This window comes from Aptenodytes patagonicus, chromosome 13 (assembly GCF_965638725.1).
Source record: "Aptenodytes patagonicus chromosome 13, bAptPat1.pri.cur, whole genome shotgun sequence".
NCBI lineage: Eukaryota > Metazoa > Chordata > Aves > Sphenisciformes > Spheniscidae > Aptenodytes > Aptenodytes patagonicus.
Genome location: NC_134961.1, coordinates 9,881,177 through 9,905,293, shown reverse-complemented (window position 1 = coordinate 9,905,293; position 24,117 = coordinate 9,881,177). Strand labels below are relative to the sequence as shown.

At 44.9% G+C, this 24,117-nt stretch overlaps 1 protein-coding gene across 4 annotated transcripts in view; it reads right to left on the bottom strand.

Moving 5' to 3' along the window:
- The window catches only part of MAD1L1 (mitotic arrest deficient 1 like 1), a 387,234-nt gene that overhangs the window by 83,427 nt on the left and 279,690 nt on the right, over positions 1-24,117 (bottom strand). For all 4 annotated transcript variants that reach the window (XM_076350728.1, XM_076350729.1, XM_076350730.1 and 1 more), the window contains one exon: positions 12,895-13,085. In XM_076350728.1, coding sequence (XP_076206843.1) covers positions 12,895-13,085 — 191 coding nt within the window. The remainder of the gene's footprint in view (positions 1-12,894; positions 13,086-24,117) is intronic.

Here is a 24,117-nt window from a genome sequence, read left to right as displayed (position 1 = left end):
ACATGCTGTCACGTGCCAGCCTTCCCACCTCGGGACAGGTTCATTCATTCTGCTATTACAGAGTCCAGGTGGTTTTACTGAGCCTGTGGCTATTAAATCTCCCCTTCTGAAAAGGCTCCAGAGCAGGATACATCCCACCTTGCAGCAGCGTTGACTCCAGCCTCGTGACATCAACACACCTGAGAGATGATGTGCTGGGGCGCACAGCCCTGATGCTCCGTGCAAAGCAAAGAGGAAATGGAAAAGCTGGAACAAGCACTTTGGCACAGCTTCTTGGCTGGGCTAAAGGTTTATTCCTGGGATGCTGCTTTCCTGCAGACTAAGGAAAATTAAATTTAGCACTTTGCAAATAAATAGGTTAAGGCTGAAAGGACACTATTTAGGAATTTACTGCTTACAGCAGCCTCAAAGATTATAGATCCATCACCGTCTATTACCTTGCTAGTTACTCCTTCCACTCTGTCTATCTTCCCCACTTACAGAGTGGTCCTTTCATCAGATCTTTTTCTGTTCCAACTTGAAACTGTCATCACTCTAATGGAATTATATGAAGAAAAACAACTTTGGGCTGCAGTGACTCTGCCAAAAAGCCAAGGACATCTCCTGTGCTTTCCCAGGACAACGCGGTGAGATTCTTGCCTGACAGAGACACGCACAGATGTCTGACAACCTCCTGGGAAACACAGTGACGGACAGCTGTTTACACACATGTCCAAAACCTCTGGGCCTCCGCGCAACTGTCATCTGGGCCCTTTCAACACCCAGAAACACAAGAGCTTTCGCAGGGATCGGCAAACCGACAGCTGCTGCAGATTCATCGTAGCTACATTGCACATGGCATGAGAACTAGTCACTGAATGCACCGACGTGATTATAAACCCCCGCCTTGTGCTGCATGCACCTCTTCCACTATCTGCTTCATATAAAAATATCTGCAGACAGTCCCCTCTCCAGAGTCGGATACATCCCAGAAATGCAAAGTGACAGCTAGCACATGAAACGCTCTCCAGAGCCTTCCATTAAGACAGACAAACCCTTCAGTTTAAGGTTGAAATTTATGTCAGCTCCCCAGAACACAGTTGAGATAGATCCAATGTTATCAGCTACCTGCTTTAGCTGAAACTGAATACAGATTAGGGACAAATTAAAATTTTCAAGCCTCAGTTTGACATATTCCCTCCAAGATACAGGCAGACAGGCTTGTCTTCTTCTAGAAGCTAAAGATGCCATCAAAAGATAATCTTGGGAGTTACCAAAGCTGGAGGTCATCCTCAGGTCTCAAATTCCCTGCTTCCCCCGTGGAAGAGAAAGTAGCAATGTGATTTAGCTATGAATCCTTATAAGACAGATTTGACACAAAATACCTTTCCGCACTTCTTCTTCAAAGGATGTTCTCATGCAATTGGGAAAAAAGAAAATACATTAAATCCAAAGTCCTAAAATAGTACTAAGTTACCTGCTCTTACCGCTAACATTCACATGGGGCAGAATGAATGTTTTTTGTGCGTGGAGTTAGGGTGATTCATGTACTTGTTTGAAGCAAATGTGAGAACAGGATAGGTTTTTCACCATTTCCGTGTATATGAATAAAGACAGTTGATACATTATTAAATCCTAACATTAATCTGTATCCATGTTAAGTATTAATTCCTTGAGTATACACAACATAAAGAGCTGAGCTGCAAAAACTGTTGTACTGTAGCATAGGGCAGGACTCCACCAGAATCACAGCAGCCAGTTCCTGTAACAAAGCTCTCAAGAAGGATTTTCATTGTACTGCTGCATTCTGTCATTGCTCCACAGATACAGCACCGTGACAAGGACACCAGCATTAATAGATTCACATTGCAACACTGACAAGACATGTTATGATCTGGAGAGTCTGCACTGCACATTGTGCTTAAGACTTCGCGATGCTGTGAAGTGCATCAAATCTTCAAGAAATGCCATGACTGAATGCTTGATGTGCTTCCAACCCTCTCCAGCAATAACTGCCTCCAAATAGAGGTGGGATGCCTTGGAGCAAAGCAGAAGGTACACTCACAGCGGTTATTATTTTTGCTTTCCTACAAGCGGTTTCTCAAAAAGAAAATGTGAGACACCTCTGTTTAGGTAAAGGTCTCAGGGAACACCCAAACATGGCAGAGACTGGGATCCCATGAAGAAGAGCTGCCTAACAAGCTTTGAAATATTGGCTCTTATCTTAAACTGGCAAGCCAGTTTGAGCGAAAGCGTATTAACTGGTTTATGCAACACTAACTTCATGGTTAAGAGCCATGTAGTAATCGAGCATTTAGACTTTGAAGCGTGGAAGCAATACAAGGATGACAGAGGAACATATGGGCGGTGAGATCCCGTCTCCCGTCTCACCCCTGTTGGTGGCCCTTTGGTTGCCAAAGGGGACCTGTGACCATGACACCCCATTCTCTCTCCTCACTGTTCCCCCACTACATCCCTCCCCACTCACCTGCCAAGCCTTGTGGGAAAGGGCCAACCACCTTGCTATCCAAACTAAATTTAGGCTGAAACCTTTTAACTCTGAAATCCTAGATGAGGGCATAACACAAGCATTTATATTCACAACAAATAAAGGAGAAGACCTTTATATGAGCCCAGATCCACTCTTCAGATGGAGATGATAGATGTCCCAAGACCATACCCCAGCATGGGAATCTTTTGCTGTGTTTCCATATTTGTGAACAGATTTTTATGCACACAAACACACATCCCCTTCCCTCCCTGGTGATTAGAAAATCTTTTGCCCCAGTCAAGCATGGGTAGTAACTATAACTCCCAAAGCAAGAGATAAGTCCTAATTATATTTGTATTTAAACAGCATGCTGCTTACTCGAAAAAGAAGAGAAGCAGCAGCTGCCACTTACTCTCGCTGGTGGCTTTGTGCAGGCTGAGCTGTGCTGCTATGACCTGGGGCACTCATATGCTGGTGGGTGCTTTGCTGGATGTTACCAGCTGCATCTCACCTCAGAGTTGTTTCCTGGAACTAACTGCTTTTCCTAGAGGTCGTCTCACAAACCTGTTCCTGGAACATACAGGGGAAAAGATGAAGGAGTAGTACAAAAGCCATCTTGAAGTCCCTCGGCAATGCTCCGACTGCATGCCCTCTGCACCACCAACCACTCCTCACAGCCAGCTAAAAACAGGCTTCAGGGATGTCCATGCGGGATCGCAAGTGGAGGAAAGAGCCACAGGGATTGCTAGAAGACACCATTTGTCACACAGGGATGGCATAGAAGATGATGTCACGACAGTCTTGCTGCGGCTGAACATGCCAGCCTTGGAGCAGACCAACACCAACCGGACGCCCAGAACTGACCCAAGGCAGGAAAGATGGCCCGTCCCCTCCTCCTCATGTCCAAGGACAGATGAATAATTGAGACTGTGGAGCAGCCAGGGAAGATGGCAGAGATGCAGGGTACCCAGAAACTCAAGACTTTTCCCCGCAAAAGGATTAAAACCTCCAGCAATTTCCCCTCCTTTTCATGTGCAGCTTTGAACATAACCATACGCAAGCAACCAGCAGGGTTGTGGTTTGCTGACACGGCTCTGCGTGTTCCGCAAATTCACAACAGAGCAGCCAGGGAAAGCAACAAGCGTGCATCAAAAGCTGCTCTGCAAAACACCAATTTCATGTATGCTGCAGTGAGGCCTTGGTACTCCCGCATTGTCCGGACTCGAAGGCATCGCCTTTTCCTTCAAGAGTGCCGATCACACAGGCTCTAAGTAGAACATCTTCTGAAACTACCAGAGACTCAAATAAATAAATAAATTAAATAAATTGAAGAGATTTAATGCCAGTTGAAGGTGGCAGATACCTACAGAAAAGGAAAGGAGCGGCCATGCTGCCCCATGCCCCCCGGCCCACACCAGCTGTACCACGCGTCTGAGGGACAATTTGCTGCATCCATTCACGTATAACAAAAGCCGGCTGCACCGGTTACATCTCCAACCCATTCACACGCAGCTTCCCCACCACAGAACACTTTGAAAAGCTTCTCAAACCCCCATGGAAGTCCATGAATGGTAATAGCCTGCACCCAAGTGAGAGGGGTAGAGAAAACCAGGAGGTCGAGTGACCTAGAGCAAACCAGGAGGTCGAGTGAGCTAGAGCAAGGCCACGCAGAGATTTAGCGACAGAGATGGGAACGAGAATCTGGGAGGGGTTTTGCTTATGTCCCCTCTGCTTTATCCATTATTCAACATCGTCTTCGTCTCACGGTGCATAAACAGTCCTGTCAGTCCACACAGTCCTTTGTAAGCTGTTCAAATACAGCAGCGGGCAGATGCAGACATCCTTCTCTCCTGAGACTTCCCATGGGGAGACCGGGCACAGCCAGCGACAAGAACAACTCTTCTTCAGCAAACTGCAATCACGTGGGTGCTGGAAACGTGGCGGGGGGGCAAAAGGAAGCAGAGGTTTTTATTGTAGCAGGCAAGTCAGCCAGGATCTGTTCTGCCTCCTGCTAACTTACACTGACACAGCAGCAGTTTTTGTGTTGTTTGGGGCGCAGGGTTGTGCTGTGGTGTGCAGGGCTGCCTGGCTCTGCCATGCGGCACGAAGACGGAGTCAGTGGCTGCCTGGTTTGGGGCCCAGGCAGAGCTAGGGCATGACCTGCCCCCTGTGTTGTCCTACACCACGCATCCCTCCAGGGCCGCACACGTTGCTACACCAGGCTGGATACTCTGGTTTAATTACATTCTCATCAGTGACCTGTGCTCCATGTTGGTGCATGTGACTCTCCCTAGAAAGCATGGGTTGTCTCTCCCATTTCATTAAATAAGAGATATTTTAATGAAGGAAAAGGGGATTTGGAGGGAAGTGAATTGCAAACTTATTATAAAAAAGGTGTATTCCAGTAATTTGGTTACTTATTGTTATTGCAAAATCATAGAATCATTTAAGTTGGAAAAGACCTTTACGATCATCGAGTCCAACCGTAAACCTAACGCTGCCAAGTCTACCAGAAGCTGTGGAAACAGATGCTGAGGTCCTTCAGCTGAGATGGCTAATGTCTGCCATGTCCTGTTGCCTGGATGAGGCCATCAGCAGTACTGACAGTGATACGAAGTGAGGTGCAGAATTTGTGGGAATAACTTAAAAGCTGCCTTTTTTCAGCGCCCTGCTCCTTTGCTGAGAGAGGGGAAGTGCAGACGGAGAGGCAGAGTTCATGCCACCACAAGCAGGGTGCTGCAGGGAGGGAAACCTGGAGATACAGCACCTGCACTGCCATGCCCCTTGGGGCATGAAGGAGCGAAGGGAAGGGAAACTGCAAAAGCAACTTGGTGGCCAACAGCTGATGATTACAAAGCAAACAAGGAATTGCAGAGGGACAGCCTGAATCTCACATGGCATCTGTGAGCCAACCTCATGTTTCCTGCCCAAAACCAGGCCTGCTTTTTTGAAGTGACAGGTTATGTATCTGCCTCACAGTATAACACATCAGTCACTCCAACAGAGAGGATGCACCCATCAGCAAGACAAACCTCTGACCTCTGGAAGAGCCTCACACGTACCATCATCCTGCTAGTCAGGAAAGACTCAGTCATGGAATAATTCTCCAACATCATCAGCATTAATTACCTGCATGGCTGGGTCTACCCTGGCAGACTCGCAGGCATGGCAGGGAAGGGGAGCAAGTGGTGCCAACATGCTGGAAATGGGTGTTGCGCCAGACTGACAGGTAACAGGGGAGTGTATGCCCTAGCCCAAAGCTGCTCTATGTTCCCCATCAGCACAGCGTATTTATTCTCACAACAGTCTAGTGACATTGGCAGGAACATAATCCACCTCGTACAGATGCGAAACAGAGGCAGAGAAAGAGCATTAACTTTGCTCAGTTGGAACGAGGCTTCAGCCCAGCCTCCTGAAGTCTTGGAGCAGCATCTTTTTTGCTCAGAAATTCTGCAGTAAAAAGAAAACCTTCTGTTAGATCTCTCCACTATCCTCGAGGTGACTGATTTCATTTGGGGAAAAAAAAAAAAAAAAGAAAAAAAAAAGAAAAAAAAAGAAAAAAACCTTCCCTTCCCCTAGGGGATAGGCAGTTGTTTAGGGAAGCACATGAAGTAAGAGAGAAACTGTGTCGGGAGGAAAAAAAGCATGAGAAAGAGCAGAATAAGATGAAGACAGTAGCAAGAATTAAAGTTAGGTCCTAACATGAAACAGGCTGCTACAATATCTGAAAGAAAATGACGGGTAGGAAGTTTAAATACAGGATTTGATGCTGTAACACCATAGATTGCTCAACAGCTCCTGTTTTAGAGCTGCTGATTAGTGCAACCCAAGATGGGTCCTTGCTGTCCCTTCCAGGAATCCCAGCGCAATCATCTGGCAGGAAGGCATCACGCTCGCACAGTGATGGCAGGCGCTCCCAGAGCTGAGCAGAAATCAAGTCTCCAGCAACCACATGGGAAAATTGAAAACAAAATATAAAAATAAAATAACTTGTAATTAACAAGAATGAGGAGTTAACAGAGGCCTACAATCTCTAATCAATCTCTTGCTGCCTGGCCCGCTCCACCGATGAGCCCCATTGTTATCTTTGATTGTGTGTGCAAGAGTGCGAGACGGCTGCTGGAAGAATAGCACTCCATCAAAATTGTGATTTCTTTCTCCTCGAGACTCATCAAGGGTGAGGAGGAGGAGAGGGGAGAAGATAGAGATGCAAAAAGAAACAAACAGCTAGAACATGCTTCTCAGAGATACTCTGCTGGGTTCAAGGAGGAAATAACTGAAACTGCAGGTATGCCAAGCATGCGGACTCGGATCCAGAGCTCCCAACAGTGCTGTCAGCTTCAAGACGAAACAAGAGCACTCAGGCAAGTAGAAGTAATGCCTGTATAAACCATCCTGCTCATTCTGAGATGTACATCGTTCACTGGTGCAACCTGGCCAAGCTGATGCTAAGGCTGTGCTGGAATCTCAGCAGACTGGACTCTCTCTGCACGTTTAACCACATGAGTTTTGTCTCCCCCTTTCAGCCAGCAGTTTGTCAGCATCACTTTGTGTTTGAAAAATAGCCTCCGAGGTCTTTCTTATTCAATCCCGCCTCATTTCCCTCCTCAAGAAAAGAGAATTAAACTATTACTTCTTGTCCGCATAGCTGCCCTATTGCATTTTACACACCTTGTCAATATAGAGGCAACAGGACGGTAGGGTACACAAGCGATGACACAAGCAAAGGAAAACTGGGAAGTTAAAGATGGTATCTGTCCTTCCACCACACCCTTCTTCCATACAAAGCCTTTATGCCTTTCACCCCCCTACGTTCTGCCTCTGCGCCCATGGTGAACCACATCAGAAGCAAGTGTTAACTTTTCAGATTGCCTTGAAGTTTGACAGTGACAGTTCCCCTTGTACATCTGCAAACCAACTCTTTACGTAACTCCTTAAAGAGGTGTGCATCGAAGACAGTGTGTGCGCACTGGCTGTTAATTTAACAGGTTGCAGAAAAGCTGTTGATTTTATTACCATATTACCAATCCAACAGGACACCAATAAAGGTTTTATTTTGCAGCAAGAAGTACCAGCCCCATAGCTGGCAACATCCTCAAGCTGTGTCATGATGCTTCTGGTTTTGTTTGCTGTCTGATATCTTGGGTATTCTCTTTCAAGGCATCAAGCCTACCATCTTGGGGATTGTCTTCAATCAACTACTGCTGGTGTTTGGGTTTCCATTTGATAATTTTGACAGAAAATAACAACATGGGCGAGACCTGGCAGCAGACAGAATTCTGTAATCTGCAGGACTGGGCTCCAAGATACAGAAAATATCTGTCTGAAGGCAGCCTTCTGGCCAAGAGTACTTATGAGCTCAGACACATAACACTGCTGTGATAGTGGAAAGAGTTTGTTTGTTTTAACTTTCTTACCAGCCAACTTAGACCCAAATAATTTATACATGAATTACTAAGAGATCTGAGCACTCCTTTCTAAGACAGTAGAGGAACCTGAAACCAGAAAGATTTCAAAAACCACCGGATTTGATGTAGCTGTTACACAGGATCAGATCGATTGCCTTTTCAGTCCAGGATCCTATCGAGAATAGTGACCAGCACCACATTCATGCCATGACGGTGGAAACAGTTTACCTGAAGCAGAGTGAATAATTAAGCACAGATTCCTCTCTCTGAGCACTCTTTTTGCTCTCTCTTCTTCACTCAAGTCTTCATTCCCAAGTATTTCCAGAGGATGGAGTTGTATGTTGCCAGGTACAGCAGCAGCAACAAAACCATATGTAGACCCTACCCAGAAAATAAGCAGCGTGCATGGGAATTTTCTTCCTAACATCTGTAGTAAGAGGTTGCCTTTACACCTCAAAGCAGAGCACTCTGCATGTCCCTACTTAAGTTAAATGTAAATATTTAATGTAAACTAGGTATTATTATGTGTCCACAAAGATATCTTAACATTGTAATGGGTCTGCATGGCAAGGTTTTGGTCATGGGGGGGCTACAGGGGTGGCTTCTGTGAGGAGCTGCTGGAAGCTTCCCCTATGGCCGACAGAGCCAATGCCAGCCAGCTCCAAGATGGACTCACTGCTGGCCAAGGCTGAGCCCATCAGTGACGGTGGTAGTGCCCCTGTGATAATATATTTAAGAAAGAGGGGAAAAAACTGTGCAACTGCAGCTGGAGAGAGGAGTGAGAGTATGTGAGGGAAACAACTCTGCAGACACCCAGGTCAGTGAAGAAGGAGGGGGAGGAGGTGCTCCAGGCGCCGGAGCAGAGATTCCCCTGCAGCCCGTGGTGAAGACCATGGTGAGGCAGGCTGTCCCCCTGCAGCCCATGGAGGTCCACGGTGGAGCAGATATCCACCTGCAGCCCGTGGAGGACCCCACACTGGAGCAGGTGGATGCCCGAAGGAGGCTGTGACCCCGTGGGAAGCCCGTGCTGGAGCAGGCTCCTGGCAGGACCTGTGGACCCGTGGAGAGAGGAGCCCCCACTGGAGCAGGTTTGCTGGCAGGACTTGTGACCCCACAGGGGACCGACGCTGGAGCAGTCTGCTCCTGAAGGACTGCAGCCTGTGGAAGGGACCCACGCTGGAGCAGTTTGTGAAGAACTGCAGCCTGTGGGAAGGACATGTTGGAGAAGTTTGTGGAGGACTGTCTCCTGTGGGAGGGACCCCACACTGAAGCAGGGGAAGAGTGTGAGGAGTCCTCTCCCTGCAGAGGAAGGAGCAGCAGAGACAAGGTGTGATGAGCTGACCACAACCCCCATTCCCCGTCCCCCTGCGCTGCTGGGCGGGAGGAGGTAGAGAAAATTGGGAGTGAAGTTAAGCCTGGGAAGAAGGGAGGGGTGGGGATATGGTGTTTTTAAGATTCAGTTTTTATTTTCTCATTATCCTACTCTGATTTGGTTGGTAATAAATTAAATTAATTTTCCCCAAGTTGAGTCCGTTTTGCCCATGATGGTAATTGCTGAGTGACCTCCCTGTCCTTATCTTGACCCACGAGCCTTTCATTGTATTTTCTCTCCCCTGTCCAGCTGAGGAAGGGGAGTGATAGAGCGGCTTGGTGGGCACCTGGCGTCCAGCCAGGGTCAACCCACCACAAACATTTTAGAAAACCTACTGAGCTCCTGCTCTCAGCAGCACCTTGAAGCCATACGGTCTATAAAATAAAAGGATTTCCACTCTTTTCATTTTAAATTGGTTGGCTTCAAATGCTTTGGCTGAGACTGCGTCTTTAGGCACACAAAAAGAAAAAGCCCATGATTTAATTTCTCTACACTGTTTGTTCATTTGTACAAGTGTCTCCAAATCATCTCCTCTTCAAATTTGACCAGTCTTTCTGTTTACCAAAAGACCTTCTTTGTCTGAAACAATTGCCATTGCCTTTCTAAAGACCTCATTTCCTTACCCTCATTCAGGATCCACCCAGAGACAAGGGTAAACAGTGTGATATACGCACGGCCAAGCAATGACATCCTGGTTTGCCACTGCTTAATTCCAAGTTGGCTAAGCTCATTTTGAGGCTCCCCAGCAACATTTGTTTGTTTTAACAGACATATTTAATAGGTTGTTACAAAGGGATTCAATGTAGTTCTTTGATCTCTCAGGGCTGGCCTGGCCTAGACACAGCAGCCAAGCATTATGCAGAACGCCAAGTCTGTGCCATGGCCTAACACACCCAATGTACCAGCAACAGTAACACAATATGAAACTGCCAAGTGCCCCAATAACTGCAATGCATTACATCCCACAAAAAAATCATCAGCAACTAAACTCCTGGTGAGGAATCTGTAACACCGCTTTCCACAGCATTTAATTAAAAGAATAAAAAAGAGCAAACAAGCGAGAGCGAGCTGTGAAGTGAGATGCGCTTTGCTGCCTACGCACTCACACACAGAGGGTCTGAAAAATCACTGGAACATCCTTCAAGTTGATGAGCTCATCTGTTGCATCGATAGGGATCGCCAATAAATACTGATACGGTTTCACTGGAATTCAGTGCTCATTTATAGATAGTCATTTATATTCGCAGCATGGCACTGTGATTAACCCTTTCATTGAAGCTCTAATTCCAATTAATGCGAATTGGCTAGACACATACAGCATGTAGATAATAAGCTCTACTACAGTAACAGCATACCTTGGTCGGGAAAACCAAACACACTTTTCATCTTCATTTAGCTTTGAAGAGGTTACATTACAATAGCTCCTATCGCATCCCTGCTATTGAAGCCTCACTGAAAATTAAATGCCACCAGCAGTGCTACTGAAATATGCTCTTAAGTTTACAGGCAAGCTACAGAAGCTTGTAAAGTGCCAGGGGACTTCTCTGGTTTAATTATATAGACCCTGTTCCATAAATTGCTTGAATGGAATAAATACAAATAGCATTCCCTGCTTTGTGACCTCTTTGGGTTAATGAAACACAAACGCCCACAGTCTACTATGGCTCAGAAATTCCACAGCATAAACACACAACCTCGCTGGAAGCCGTAGTCAGGATTCAAGCCTTGATACATACATGAGAACCAGCGGCCTGGACTCAGCAAGGAAATAATTTGTTGTTTATATTCTACTGCTATTCTAAGCTGCAGACGGTGGGAATTGTCTGCGATTTACTGAACAGGGAGAAAGAGTCTGAGATTTTGTTGTTCAGGCTCTAATTAGCAAATCTGCTTCTCTATCCAAAGAGATGTGTGAGGTAAGAGAGGCTGAGGAATTCCATGAATCAATAAGCAACCCACCCTTGGTTTTGGGAAATGCGAGATCTTGAAACTGCTGCTGGTCTACCTGGTGACACTTACCTCCATCTTCTGGACTTACTTGGGAATAAAGACTTGAGTGAAGAAGAGAAAGCAAGACGAGTGTTTAGGGAGAGGAATCCCTACTTGATTATTCATTCTTCTGCATGTAAATTATTTCTATTACCATGACATGAAGGAATATTTGATCCTACTGAAGACAAACTACCGAAGCCAGCCAGCTCTTGTTCATGTGGCCAGTACGCAATTTTCTCATGTTTTCTTAAATTTCTCCAAACACTCCATCTCTCCTACAATGCAGAAAGAACTGCTAGTTGTACTGTCTGGGCATGGCAGCCAACAGATGTCTCCAGGAGTCTGCTGACGTTTCATTCACTAAACATTTAAGAGTACAGGTGTGAGCACAGACCTCTGGAGGTCTTAGAGCTAACAGCATTGCACCATCTCAGCGTGAACTGTTTTTGGGATTCAATGACAGTACCTTAAAACCAACAGTCATCCTCCTCCCCTGACAGTGAACTTCATTTTCTTGCTGTCATCTGCCTCAGTCCAGAAATGTCATAAGTAATGCAACAGTTTTGGCGATATTTTCCTAGTTTTACTAAGGATCCTAGGTGCTGTCTTATATTTACCCTCACTTGCTTTATTTGGTGGTTGGTTTTTTTTTTTTTTCTGAGGCTCTAGAGTTGCAGAACAGGAAAATGTTTGTCCTGTTATGTAAAGAAACAATACCGCAGCAATCCACACGTGGCACACAGCAGTAGGTCTGCAGAAACAGAACTTCTCCAGGTCCTGCTTGTAGAGTCCCCTCCTGTATTGAACACTTCCAAAACCCTCACCCTTCTCATAAATGAGACTCACCCCAGGGGGATCAGTGGGAGGCAGGTATGATTTTAAGTGCCAGTTGTGTTTGTCACTGAGAAGTAGAACGTTCTCCCGCTGACCTGTAGACCTGGGCTGTTGACACCTGAACTGACATAAAGATGTAACTTAATAGCTTGATGGCTCTCATGTCACACCTCAGCTCTCTAATGTATCAACCCAACGGTACTAGCTAGAAGGTAACGCAGAAGAAAAACAGCACCTATCAAGCCAGAACCCAACCTCAGACCACCTAGCTAGACCAATAAAGGTATCAGACTGGCAGAAGACAGACTGTTATTGCTGTTCCTCTGTGCTGTTCACGTAAATGGCACTTCACACACACAGGAATGAGTTGCTGCTCAAAAGGAATTCCAATTTACATAAAGACAAGATGATGACATGCAGACAAGCTAGAGGATAGCAAAGACAGCAAGGACATACATCTCACAGTGAAGTGAGGATGAAACCTTGATGGTTACATAAGATTTTATTGCCGCGGCGTATATAACTGATAATATAAAAAGGTGAAGTGCAAGGCCAGATGCCTTAGGTATTATGCATATATAGTCTCTTCTCTTTACTCCTGATTTTGATATATAAGTGGGAGACCAGATGCCAAACCTTCCAAGGTAATTTTTTTAAAAGAAGCAAGGATCTTTACTTCCCTCATAAGGAACACCCTGTCACATAGCAGGGGAGCAGTGATTTTCCAGTCTAATCACTGAGAAAGAGAAAATACATTCTGGCATGCTGAAAACCATGAACGCAAAGAAGCAGGTGCAGCGAGGGGTGCGCAGACCTACCTTAAAAAGCAGGCAGTCCCCTTGGTGCTCAGCGTAAATGGAGGTGAGTCGATACTGGTTCTCAGTTGTGATGTCGATCTGGTACCCCGTTAGTGTGTAGCACACCTTGCGAAACTCCTGGATCTTGGTCTGGAAAACTTCTTTCAGACGCTGGTTTTTTAGTTCTGCACTTTCCACTTGCTTCTTCAGCTCTGTGTAGGGGAAGAAAATGGGTACTTTGTTATACATCATCAGCACAGAGCCCTTGCGCCGTATTTACGGTGCTAGCCAAACTAAGTGAATTGAAAAGGTTAATTAAATTTTTAAAAAGTGAATTAAGCAGGCAGAATAAAGAAACAGGCAAGCTAGATTCCTCTCCTCCTGGCCCTAGCAGACCAAAAGATAATAAACTGGGGAACAAGGAAAACAGACATGTCTTGGCGAGATGGATTTTTCTTTTGCTCAGCCAGCCTTTTAACAACATGCTACAAAATTCAAAGCTATAGTGTCCATTTCCCCTCACACACACATCTTATTTTCTACATGGAACCCAAGAGAAGGGTGTTACTCTACAGGAAGCAAGAAAGTGGAAAAAATGGTAAGAAATATGCCTCTATGGTTGCATCAGGAGGAAGCTGCCTATAAGGGAAATCTCCTCCAATGTACTCTTGATTTGACTGTAAGTGCTTTGATCTCAAATTGACGCACTGCTTAGGAATCCCTTAAGATTCGGGAAGGGGCTTTTATTGTGATAAAAAGCCTGAAGAGTACCGCTGCCTCTTTGCATTTGCTACCTTAACTGGACTAGTCCTTAGAAGAGAGGCCCTCTGAGACTGCCTGCCACTCACCCTGTATTTTATTGCTACAAAGGGAGCCACGAGCACTGTGAATCCTTCAAGAGGATACAAAACAATTACCATGAATCTTTCACCCAAGGTGCCTTCTGAGTAATTAAACCACTATTTATCCCCCCGTTAATTACAGAGATTGGCTTTACTTTAATATACGCTAGAGATGTCTCCCAAGTCAGCCTGTTTTATCAACACTGCAGTCCAGAGTTAGAAAAAAAACCTGACTCTTTCTACCAGCAAACAAACAGACTTCCTCACTCGGATACCTCTTTGTCATTCTGAGGTTTAAGGCTTTGTTTGTGCTGTGCTGCAATTATGTCTCTGATCACATGTAGGCCATACGTCTTTATTTTTGCTAGTTCAGAGTCCAGCACTAGGATAGCAGAAAGTTCAGCAAGATGACTGCTTGAGTATGAAGGAAGGTTTTTGGCTGCGCTTATACAGCCCATGCTAAAGTATTACTGTTTCCCAAGTGAGCTGGAAAAGTTTTTGCTCTAGTATTTGCCGAAAAGTGTTTCCATCGACCTCCCAAGCGTAGTGCAGGAAGAATGTAGGATGGTAACTGCAAGGCCATGGACTTGCCTGTGATTCATCTCTGAGCAGCCGCAAGTGCACCAGGAGAATGCGAGTCTCCTCTTATCTTCTGTACTGCTTTAGTTAGGTGCTCCAGGTGGGACAAAAGGATAATTCAATGTGTTAAAAGTGCCTTAAATGCCACTGAGACTGCCCCTGCTCAGAAGTACTTTGGCCTTAATCCAATTCAGCTTAATCCCCAGGCAAGGACAGGAACTCTTTAATGGTTAAAGAGAACTACGTGTCCCTTTACTTCTGAGTGAGAGCATCCACACAGGGAGAGTTAATGCTGGCCAACTCCTTACCTTCGGTTAATTCAGCTCCACATTCCTGAGTGGCTTCTGGATATGATGTACAAGCAAAGTATTTCCTTTACTCCAGGTCTCCCCCCAGCTCTACCTTGCTTTATCAAGGGGAGCAAGCCAGTCTTGGGGAACATCACATACGAGTTTGTTCATTAAAACACTGCTATACAGGGAACTCCCCAATTGCTGGGGGATGTAAAGTAAATAGAGTATCCAAACCCAGCTTACAAGACCGAAGGGTTGTGGGTTACATACTGCGCCTTCTCATAAGCTTGAAAAGGCTGTGCCTTTCCTGACCACCCACCTTCCCATTCCTACCAAACTCATTACTGCGTGATTAACTCAACCCTTCCTTGGATTGTTACAACCTTTTCCCCATCATCTCAGCTGGGTCTGGTCTTTGATTAATTGAGTAATCAGCCTCTGAAATCAGGAAGTTAACTGGCAGCTCTGACCTCAATATTCTCACAGTCTTCATTCAGCTCTGCAACTGTTAAGGACAAAATCCTGTATATGAAAGTAAAAATTCAGTGACCACACTGCAGTGGTAAATAACATTTTGCCACTGTCAGAGAAAACACTGCCTTTAATATATCGCACATGTCCAACAGCGATATTTTTCACCCCTAATAAATGCAGCCTAGCCTTGCAAAAGTAAATCTGCCTTTTCCTACCGCATCTTGGAGGCTGCCTTTCCTGACTTTTATAAACTTGGAGGTGGATGGCACCCTAATTCATGAACTCCTTGAACAGCTTTCGTTATTCATGAAGAGGTAGCACCTTTTCCACTGTTTCATCTCTCAGACTTGGTACTGCTAATGGCCATCAGGAGCATCCTCACACCTGTTGGGTTGCAGCCTTATCACCCACCCACCAGCGCTGGCCTAGTTAGACTACAACTGTGTGAATCTAGAATAGCAACTAAGTGATGGCAACTGCTTTCCCTCCACTACCCTCAGGGTGAAAAAGGAAAAACTCTGACTACAGTCAGTCTTTTATGCAAGAAATCCTGAGCTTTTCAATTTAACTGAAGGACTAGCAAGCTTTCACTCCCGACAGCATGCCCTCGCCTCCTCCCCACCGCTCCTCCTGGCCCTCTTTCCAGTGCCTGCGGCAGTTTTGGTGTATTACCGCGTCAGCTGTCCTGGCTGAAAGAATTCATCTGCATGAAAAAAATGGCATCTCCTTGTTAGAGATGCCTTGTGTCAGCCACTGGCACAAGGTGCTCAACTCGGTAACTGCTAAAGTAGACACAGCCGAATGTGCCAGCACCAGCCAGGGACAGGACAAAGCCTTGTCATCCCCTCTGTGGCTCCATTAGCAAATCCCCAACAGTGTTTCTTTAGTGGCACAGCTTGGGAACGGGGCAGAAAAAAACACAAACAGGTACAGGGACACGATAGAAATGCTTAAGTTTGCAACTGCCCTCAGTGAAAGGTCTGTTGAACCCTGACTGTAAAACAGAGATTGCTCTTTATGCCCAATTAAATTGCAGTCCTCAATAGTTCAGCTATAGCAACTGCTGATGCCTACCTCCTGCAGTATTTATCCCGTGGAAACAATTCAACTACGGACTATTCCCAGATTAACTCAGGACAGCACTTAGGACTGTGACTACTCACCTGCTTTCCTTTGAGGGCTCTGCTGACACAGCCAAGAAGCCACATTGTGAGGAGGATTCATGGAAGAGTAACTTGGTAGGAAGATAATCTGATACTTGAGAAATGGAGGATGGGATCCCACTGCTGAAACGAAGCCATTTGAAACACCCTAGGGTATCTTTCACAGCTTCCCACCATGCTTCTGCAGGAAACAGATTTCCTTCAGGTTCTGCATCATACCAGTCAGCCCCAGGCCAACGTCTCAGACACTTTGGGGTGTCTAAAATGGCACAGGATGCCTATGTTTAGGCACTGGGTACCTATGTAGCCTCTCTTCACCATGGCTCTGCCCACATACGGCCCTGGCGCCGCAGATTCCCTGCACCCAAAGAACAGCACAAGCAGCATATGCGCTGTCCTGGGGATAGTAATTAATCTTTCTAATATTTCCCCCACCAAGTGAAGATGTTAAGCTAAGAGGCAGCTCATTGTTTGCTCTGCATCTGAATTCAAAGATGTGATGGCACTAATTCTTAAGCCTCACCTAATACTGCTAAGTCCCGCCAAATTTCTAGCACAGTCAGGAAAAATTGATTTAAAAGTCATCATTTGCACGGAGTGCAATTCAGTGTATTTCAGAGCAATGTTTAAGGCACGGCCATAGAGGTCACTGAACAGAGGGAGATCCTTTCAGGATGGGTTGAGGTGCATTAATAGAGCAGGTTTCTGATGACAGCATTACTGTTTCTACGCGCTCTATCTACCACCTACAGAGCATTGAATGTCTTGATCCTTTAAGTTCTTTCACAACATTTGGAGAATTAGGTTTAATTTTATCTTTAAAAGACATTGTCTGAAAACTAGAATCCATGTATTTAGAGCTCTCGTGTGAGGTCCTATGTTCAACTCTGTCACACTTGCACAAAACAGGCGAGAGAATTTGCAGGTGTGCTCTGCAGAAACCATGGATGAGGAAAGTCACACCACAAACATCCTTCATCCCAGAGAAGGGACACCAAAGCATCCCTCACCGAAGCATTAATGAAACAAATAAGAACTGAGAAAATAAGTGTGAGATTTGGCAGGTTATGCCTTGGTCAGGGATAATGACTGGCTGTTTACTTTGCCTGGAAAAAAAAACGAAGGAGGAGAACAGGGAGAAAAGGAAAATATTTGGAAATCATACTGCCCCATCTCCTTTGTATTCAGGCCAAGAGTATGCACAAGAAGTTGCCCATCCTGAAGAGTCTGATGGGGAAAAAAATCCTCACTGAAAAAAATCACTAGTCTGTTACAAAATTAATATTGCCAAATGATTAACTTCCCCCTAATGATGCTGCTTCTTGAAACACCTTGTATTTTCACACACTTATATCAACTTTAATGAATAATTCAAACTATTTTGGATAAATAAATAAAGTATGAGTTGGGCTTTTTTGGTCTCATATTGAAAATGTCACTGCTTTTTATTCCATTGCTTTTACACTCCTTACATCTGAAAATGTTCACAGCTGCTGGAAATACCTCAGCTTTGGCTCTTGTTCTGAGTTCAGCTAGGTCAATCAATAGCAATAGCAGTCTCTACACCAAAGAAAACCAAATCCACGCTTAACCTTTTCCCCAGGGAAAGAGGAGGAAACAATGTGGCTCTCAGCATGCCAAAAGTGGCATGAAATTAAATGTGTCACTAGTCTTTTCCAGGAAAACACGAATTTGTTCTGCCCATCCTCAAAGATGCCACAAGCCGTGTAGCTGCATTAATTCAGCTGCGATCCCAGCTAATATATCTCTCCCTCAGAAAGGCCTGAAGTCCTTTCTAACTCTCCATTAAAGGTTACTTTCCCTTAGTAACATGTTTGGGGGTCACTCACTCCAACACACGCAGGATAAAGTATTTACACATAAATTCCCGTCCCTGCTGACCCTGCCAGAATGCCTCAGACAGATGCCGCCCAACATTGCTATGGAGGATACTGTATTTTTACCAACCCTGCTCTATTTAAACAACAGACTGCTTAGATTTTGTTTCCAGCCTACAGAAGGGATGCCAGTACCATCTTGTTCTCACAAGGTCCATAATGGGAAGAGGAAACGCTATTTTCTCAATACCAAGAAGCAAGGCCACAATTATTCTCTCCCACCTGCACAAGCTGCTTCTCTCCATTTCCATAATGCCGTGCCTGCCATGCAATGTCACCCATCAATCACACCCTCCTGTACCCCAAACTGTGATTTAATTACACTCTTCTATTGCAGGTCTAGCCTCCCCATCCGACTCTCGAGTCTCTGCAACTCTAAGGCTGCCCTTCTGCACCTGAAATCCTTCCAGTCATTCCCCCGTTCAAACCCTCAGCTGAAGTTTTCTCTTCCAGCTTTAGTTTATGAGGAACAGTGTCTGAAAAGAGTTCTGTGATATTCTGTGAAGGACACAACATAAAAATAAATTGTATCGATTTAAATAAAGGCTAATAGAAGAAAAACTGAGCATCTTCTGATGTGAGCAAGTTTATGACCATTGCTTTTGAGAAATAAAATTTGCTTTGCTAGACTTTATAGGTGTGTTTTACGCCCTGGGTGAGTGAGGGAGTTGGGGAGATGGACCACGCAACCCGACTGGCGTGGCAGCCCCACACCACCCTTACTCGACCTTACAGTCTGGCAGACTCAAACGGCTCCTTGCGAAACTTGCAATTTGTGACATTACAAGCATGATTTATAACTTTTCTTGAAGGTAAAAACAGTTTTATATTCAGACTGCACTGGCTGTTCAATTTTAAACCTAAGTAGTATTTATTTGATCAGTCAACACTGGTTTATTTTTAAACCGTGTATGTGCCATATGGTTCAGTGCACCTCCCAGCCCCCTCCTCCAGCCACCAGCTTGCCCTTCCAGCAGCTCAGGGAAGAGTTTTCAAAGGCAGCACATTACAAGTAAAGGTCTCCACCGCCATGGCCAGCTACAGCTCTTGCGTTGCCCAAGAACTCTCCACTAAGAAAATCTCCCGTATGTTTCTCTTCACTGAAGATGCTTGTCTGAAGCCCCCGTTTCAGACAACCCAAGTATCTTTACAAGGGTATTGTTTCTTGGAAAGAAGTCTGTAATTAACCTTTATCCTCAGATAACCTGTACAAAGTGGCAGAAGGCATCAGAAGGCTAGGGTGAAAGAAGCAGGACATTGAGGACTAGAGAGAGGAAGCTATAGAGAAAGATAAACTTTCTCTTGTAGTACCTACACACACATATAATATGGATTAGGATTAAGTAAAGAGTTCTTTTCTTCTCCTGATAACGCTGAGATTACAATGCAAGGTTGCAAAACTCACAAGCACACTTGCAGTTGGCCTAGGTACAGGATTCAGCCCCGGCAGATGAACCACCACCGAGCCAAAGGCTCCCTCAGGGGATCCCAGCGCGGGCACTGCTTGGAGCTTTCTCTGCCCTTTTTCTCCTTGTTGGCAAAGCTGTTTCAGAGTGGGGGAAGGCAGGAAACGAGTGGGCTTTTGGAAGCCCAGCTCAGCTCCTCGGCCACCCCTGCAGCGTGCCCATGCTGTTCTCAGTGAAGGCAGTGCAGTGTTGCGTAAAGAGACCCTAGGTAGCTTTAAAATCACTGGCTTAAATGATGCGAACAGCCTGCTTGCAGCAATACAGAACTCAGTGGGGATGGCAACATTCACCCCAGACGCAGGATAAATTAACCTCAGGAGAGCTATTTATTGCCCAAGGTGGACCTCACCAATTAGTATGAGATGGCACAAACCATTTGGAAGTTAGGATTGTCACTCTGGTCATAAATTGTGAACCAACCTGGAAGACATCTTCCTGCACTCCCCCAAATGATGATTAAAGTCTTCTAGCCACATTTCCCTTCCATATGGCAATTATAGCCCAACAGTGCTTCCCAGAACAAAGCGATGTCAGCTGGAGCTGCAGCTAGTCATTAACTTCAGATGCAAAAAATAGTCTCACCTTAAAAATACAAATATACTGTGTCACTTAAGTTTCCAGGAAAGTAGTTATCTTCCGCTTCTAGCAAAGATCAGGCATTAAGTCTTCCAGTCTACCTGTTTTCCAGGTAATCTATTTTGGAGTTATTAAAAAAAAAAAGTCACTGGGACTTTTCATGGGTTGTAGTTTAGGGAAGTCTGGTAGCAAGAACAGGGGCATAACTTCTATTGCTTGTCAGAGGAAGGAGAATCACTTCTCCACTAGGCTCTTTCCAAGAAAAAGAGTGGTTTTCAAACTGCTCAAGTGTCTAATGTAAGAATTAATCCTAGGGACTCTATAATTAACATATATAACACGCATTGTTAATTACATGGGGTGGTCTGCAGAAGCATCTAATAGGCGAATTTATCCCCTGTCTGATCACCTCCCCTGCACTCTGCCCATTACCTTGTTTCCACTGGCACATCACTACTATTACTACCACCCCAAAACACTGGATGCTATTTAAACCTGTGAAACAGCATCCAACATCTGCTATTAAAACAAACACAGAAAAACTGCTCCAGAAATATTTGTTTGTTCCTTCTCAAAGTGAAGATTATTTGCAGGAGTTATAGTGATTTACAATGCAGGGTGGACAATATACAATCGTGCATTAGAGAGTGCTTTAAAGTTTATTATCTAATGATATTCACCAAGGCTGTGAAGAGGAGCTTTTCACCACTGGCAAGAGATGATTTCAAGGTTTCCCAGGAGCACAGCGTTTTGCTCTTACTCCAGGCACTTTCTATGCTCAAATTCTGATGCTGAGACTCACAGAAATGCTATTTGGACTTGGTGATAGTGTCCAAGATTATGTTACTTACAGTATCTGGTCTCCCTCTCTCCCCTGCGCTGTGAAGTCTGCGCTCACAACACAAAGATACTGCAGCTTTGCAGGCAGATGGATCTAAATATAGAATTAATAAACACCTAAAGGGATTCCTACCATTTCTAAACTAGCTTATCAAATAACTATGTGGTGTAAGACAGAGTCTGAGATGGGACAGGGCACCATAGAGGCATCCTTTAGTTCTTATTTGGGATGCACAGACCAAACTCTAAACCCTGCAGACTCCGTGACCATTGGGAGGGCGGTTGTGAATAAGCACACGCCGCTGTGTTGGACTAAATCCCTTCCTACCCATGAACTGCCTCTCTTCTTGACAGACATTGTAACACCATTACCGGCTCCAGAACTCACTTTTTTGAGACAAAGCCCAGTGCCCCCATTCCCTAGGTAAGGTGGCTTTGCTGAAAGGTCAGCCTGCCATTTCATTTGTTTGCACGGCCTGGGCTAATGGAACTGCTTCCACTGTGCGCAGCACGCAGGCAGGCTGGAGGGTCGCGGAGGACGGCGAGGAAAAATGCACACCATTTTAGCCAGCCAGCAGGGATGAAAATACAATTGCACTACAACAGATAAAGGCAGGTCTCTGCAGCATGCCACCTTATTTGTGTTTTTAATGGGAGAAGATTGTGGAGTTTGTTTTAGGGCTTTTGTTCCAAAGGAAACTAAGCTCTAAAAAGCCTCTACTCACTCCTTCTATTCAATCCTTCCCCCCCCCACCCTCCCTGCTTATCCCCTTAATAGTGTTTTGCAGTGTTGGCACTGCAAACATATTGCTCTTGGCCTGAAAGTACTCTGGATGCCAACTAGTCAAACCTTCCCCAGACCCTTCTTTTTGCTCTTCGTCCTCCTGCAGCAGGCCCCAAAGGCACTTACTCTGCTCAAAAAATCACACCAGACATTTCCTCTGTGCGCTCTTCTGAGTGCCCTGGACCTCCTCTTGCAGGATAGCAGGTTCTGCCCTATTTTTATTGCCATATTTTTCACGTTCTACTTAATTTTCTGGTGTCCACTTTATGAAAACAATCCTTTAAAGATGATCGTGCTAGAGCTGAATGAAACGCTGGTTCAGCATGGAGCAGCAGAACAGCAAGAGGCGAAAAGGGGCTTTCAAATAACAAAACTGCAGGAATGTGACACAGATGTAAAGACAAGCAATCTTTTTTCCCTGGAGCATGAAAGATGTTTGGAAACAGAGCCATCTCCTGGATAACCAGGCTTTCAATCACATTATTCCAGCCTCTGGAGCTCATATTTCCATCGAAGGAGTCTGAAGTGTTGTTATGGATAGGGAGGGTTATTTCCCTTAACCCTGTGCTAATGCCCTTGAGCAAGAGGGGAAGGCTTGAAGTCTCCAAGCAATGCCCACAAACTGTCCCAAGCCGGGCAGGACCACCAAACTCATCTCTGGGCAGGGAGATGGGAAAGGTAACATCTGTCTCAGCCCAAGCGCCGAGCCTCATTTCCCAATTCTGAATTATTCATCACGTGCTAACTTCCAAACCAGTTCAGTTTTAAATTTTTAAATATTTAATAATTGGGTATTAAATATTCATGCAATTTTATTAGAAATTTTGGAAGATGGGCACTAAGGCTCTAATTGTTAAGTTCATCATTGGGACTGACTGGCTACTCAGACAGACTTTCTGGCTTCCTAGAGAGAGAAGGAAGGGAAAAAAAGGCAAAACAAGTATTTATGGACCTCTCTGACTCTAAATCACAAGACACCACAGATACCTGTGCCATTAATTTTCCAAAAAAATCATCTCTTTATGAAAAAGCTGGGAAACCTACACTGGGAACACGCTAGAAAGCCCTCAGCTGCAGTTTAAAGAGTCTTTAAAAGTTTCATTTCGGTGTCATAGAGAAAGAAGTCCATCTCGGTTTAGCGTATCTGACTGGTAAAGGGACAGCTGAGCAGCCTTTGTCTACAAGAGCAAGAAGAAAAACATGCAATAGGTCTCAGTTGTGATTCAGGGCAGATGCAGGGAAAGTTCAGCTCAACACACCTGGAACGAGGCAGATTCTTCCCTTTTTCTGATGCCTACTCAGAGGGGACAATGGGATGTATAGTTTCCCCTGAGCTGGTCTGACAACTTGAATTCATTAAATACCCATGTCTGTTTCTCTCCACGTAGTTCCTGCAGACCATGTTTTCTTCTCTTCTACCCCCTCCTTTTTAGTAGATGACATCTCTTTAACCCTGATCCATGCTGAGAGCGAGCCCATGTTCCTGTCCCTCTGTATTATGAGTGCACATTCCCTACTGCGCCAGAAATTGTATGGTTTACACAAAAGATGACACATAAGCCCTGGAATTATATGCAAATGAACGGATCCGTTCCTTACTTCTTACCATTACAACTCTGACTTTCCAACAACTGCATGGGGTAATTTTTGCACCAGCTTTCAAACAAAGGGCATCTCTGTGTTATTAACATCTCACTGTGGCAAGCAGTTTGTCACCTTTCACAAAAATGATCTGAAAAGACACCAGCAATTATTCCTAAGGAAATTATTGGGTGGCTATGTCCCAGCACAGCAGCTAGAAGCTAAAGTGACATAATATTCACTGGGAAAACTCCTTTTTCAAGTCAAGAGAACATGGAACAGATTAAAAAATGAACTAAATTGGAAACAAACACAAAACTAGAGGAAGAGTCAAGCTTGTTCCCTTCAGTTTTGTTCATCTCTATACCAACATAAGGAGCACATCTTCAGAAGAAAACGAAAAGCTCCTGATTATGACACAAGATGGCAGGACATTAACTTTGGAGACTTATCCTGGGAAGGAGCTTGGTATGTTACAAATAAAAGACCCTGAGGAAGAATGACTCAAGCACCTCTTTCAACTGCAAAATCCAAACGATTTCTAGGTCTTGTATGTTCGGTTCTTCCAACACTTTTTAAGCACTGAGGACTAAACACCTGCAAGACAGACAAGTGTTCTCTTCCTGGGATTGCTGTATAATTCTTGATTGTATCTTATAATAGAACCCAAGAACCAACATTTGCTTGGCTAATGTTCACGAGTGAAGTGTGGCAAAGAGCAGAAGCCCTATCTAATTCCAAGTAAGCA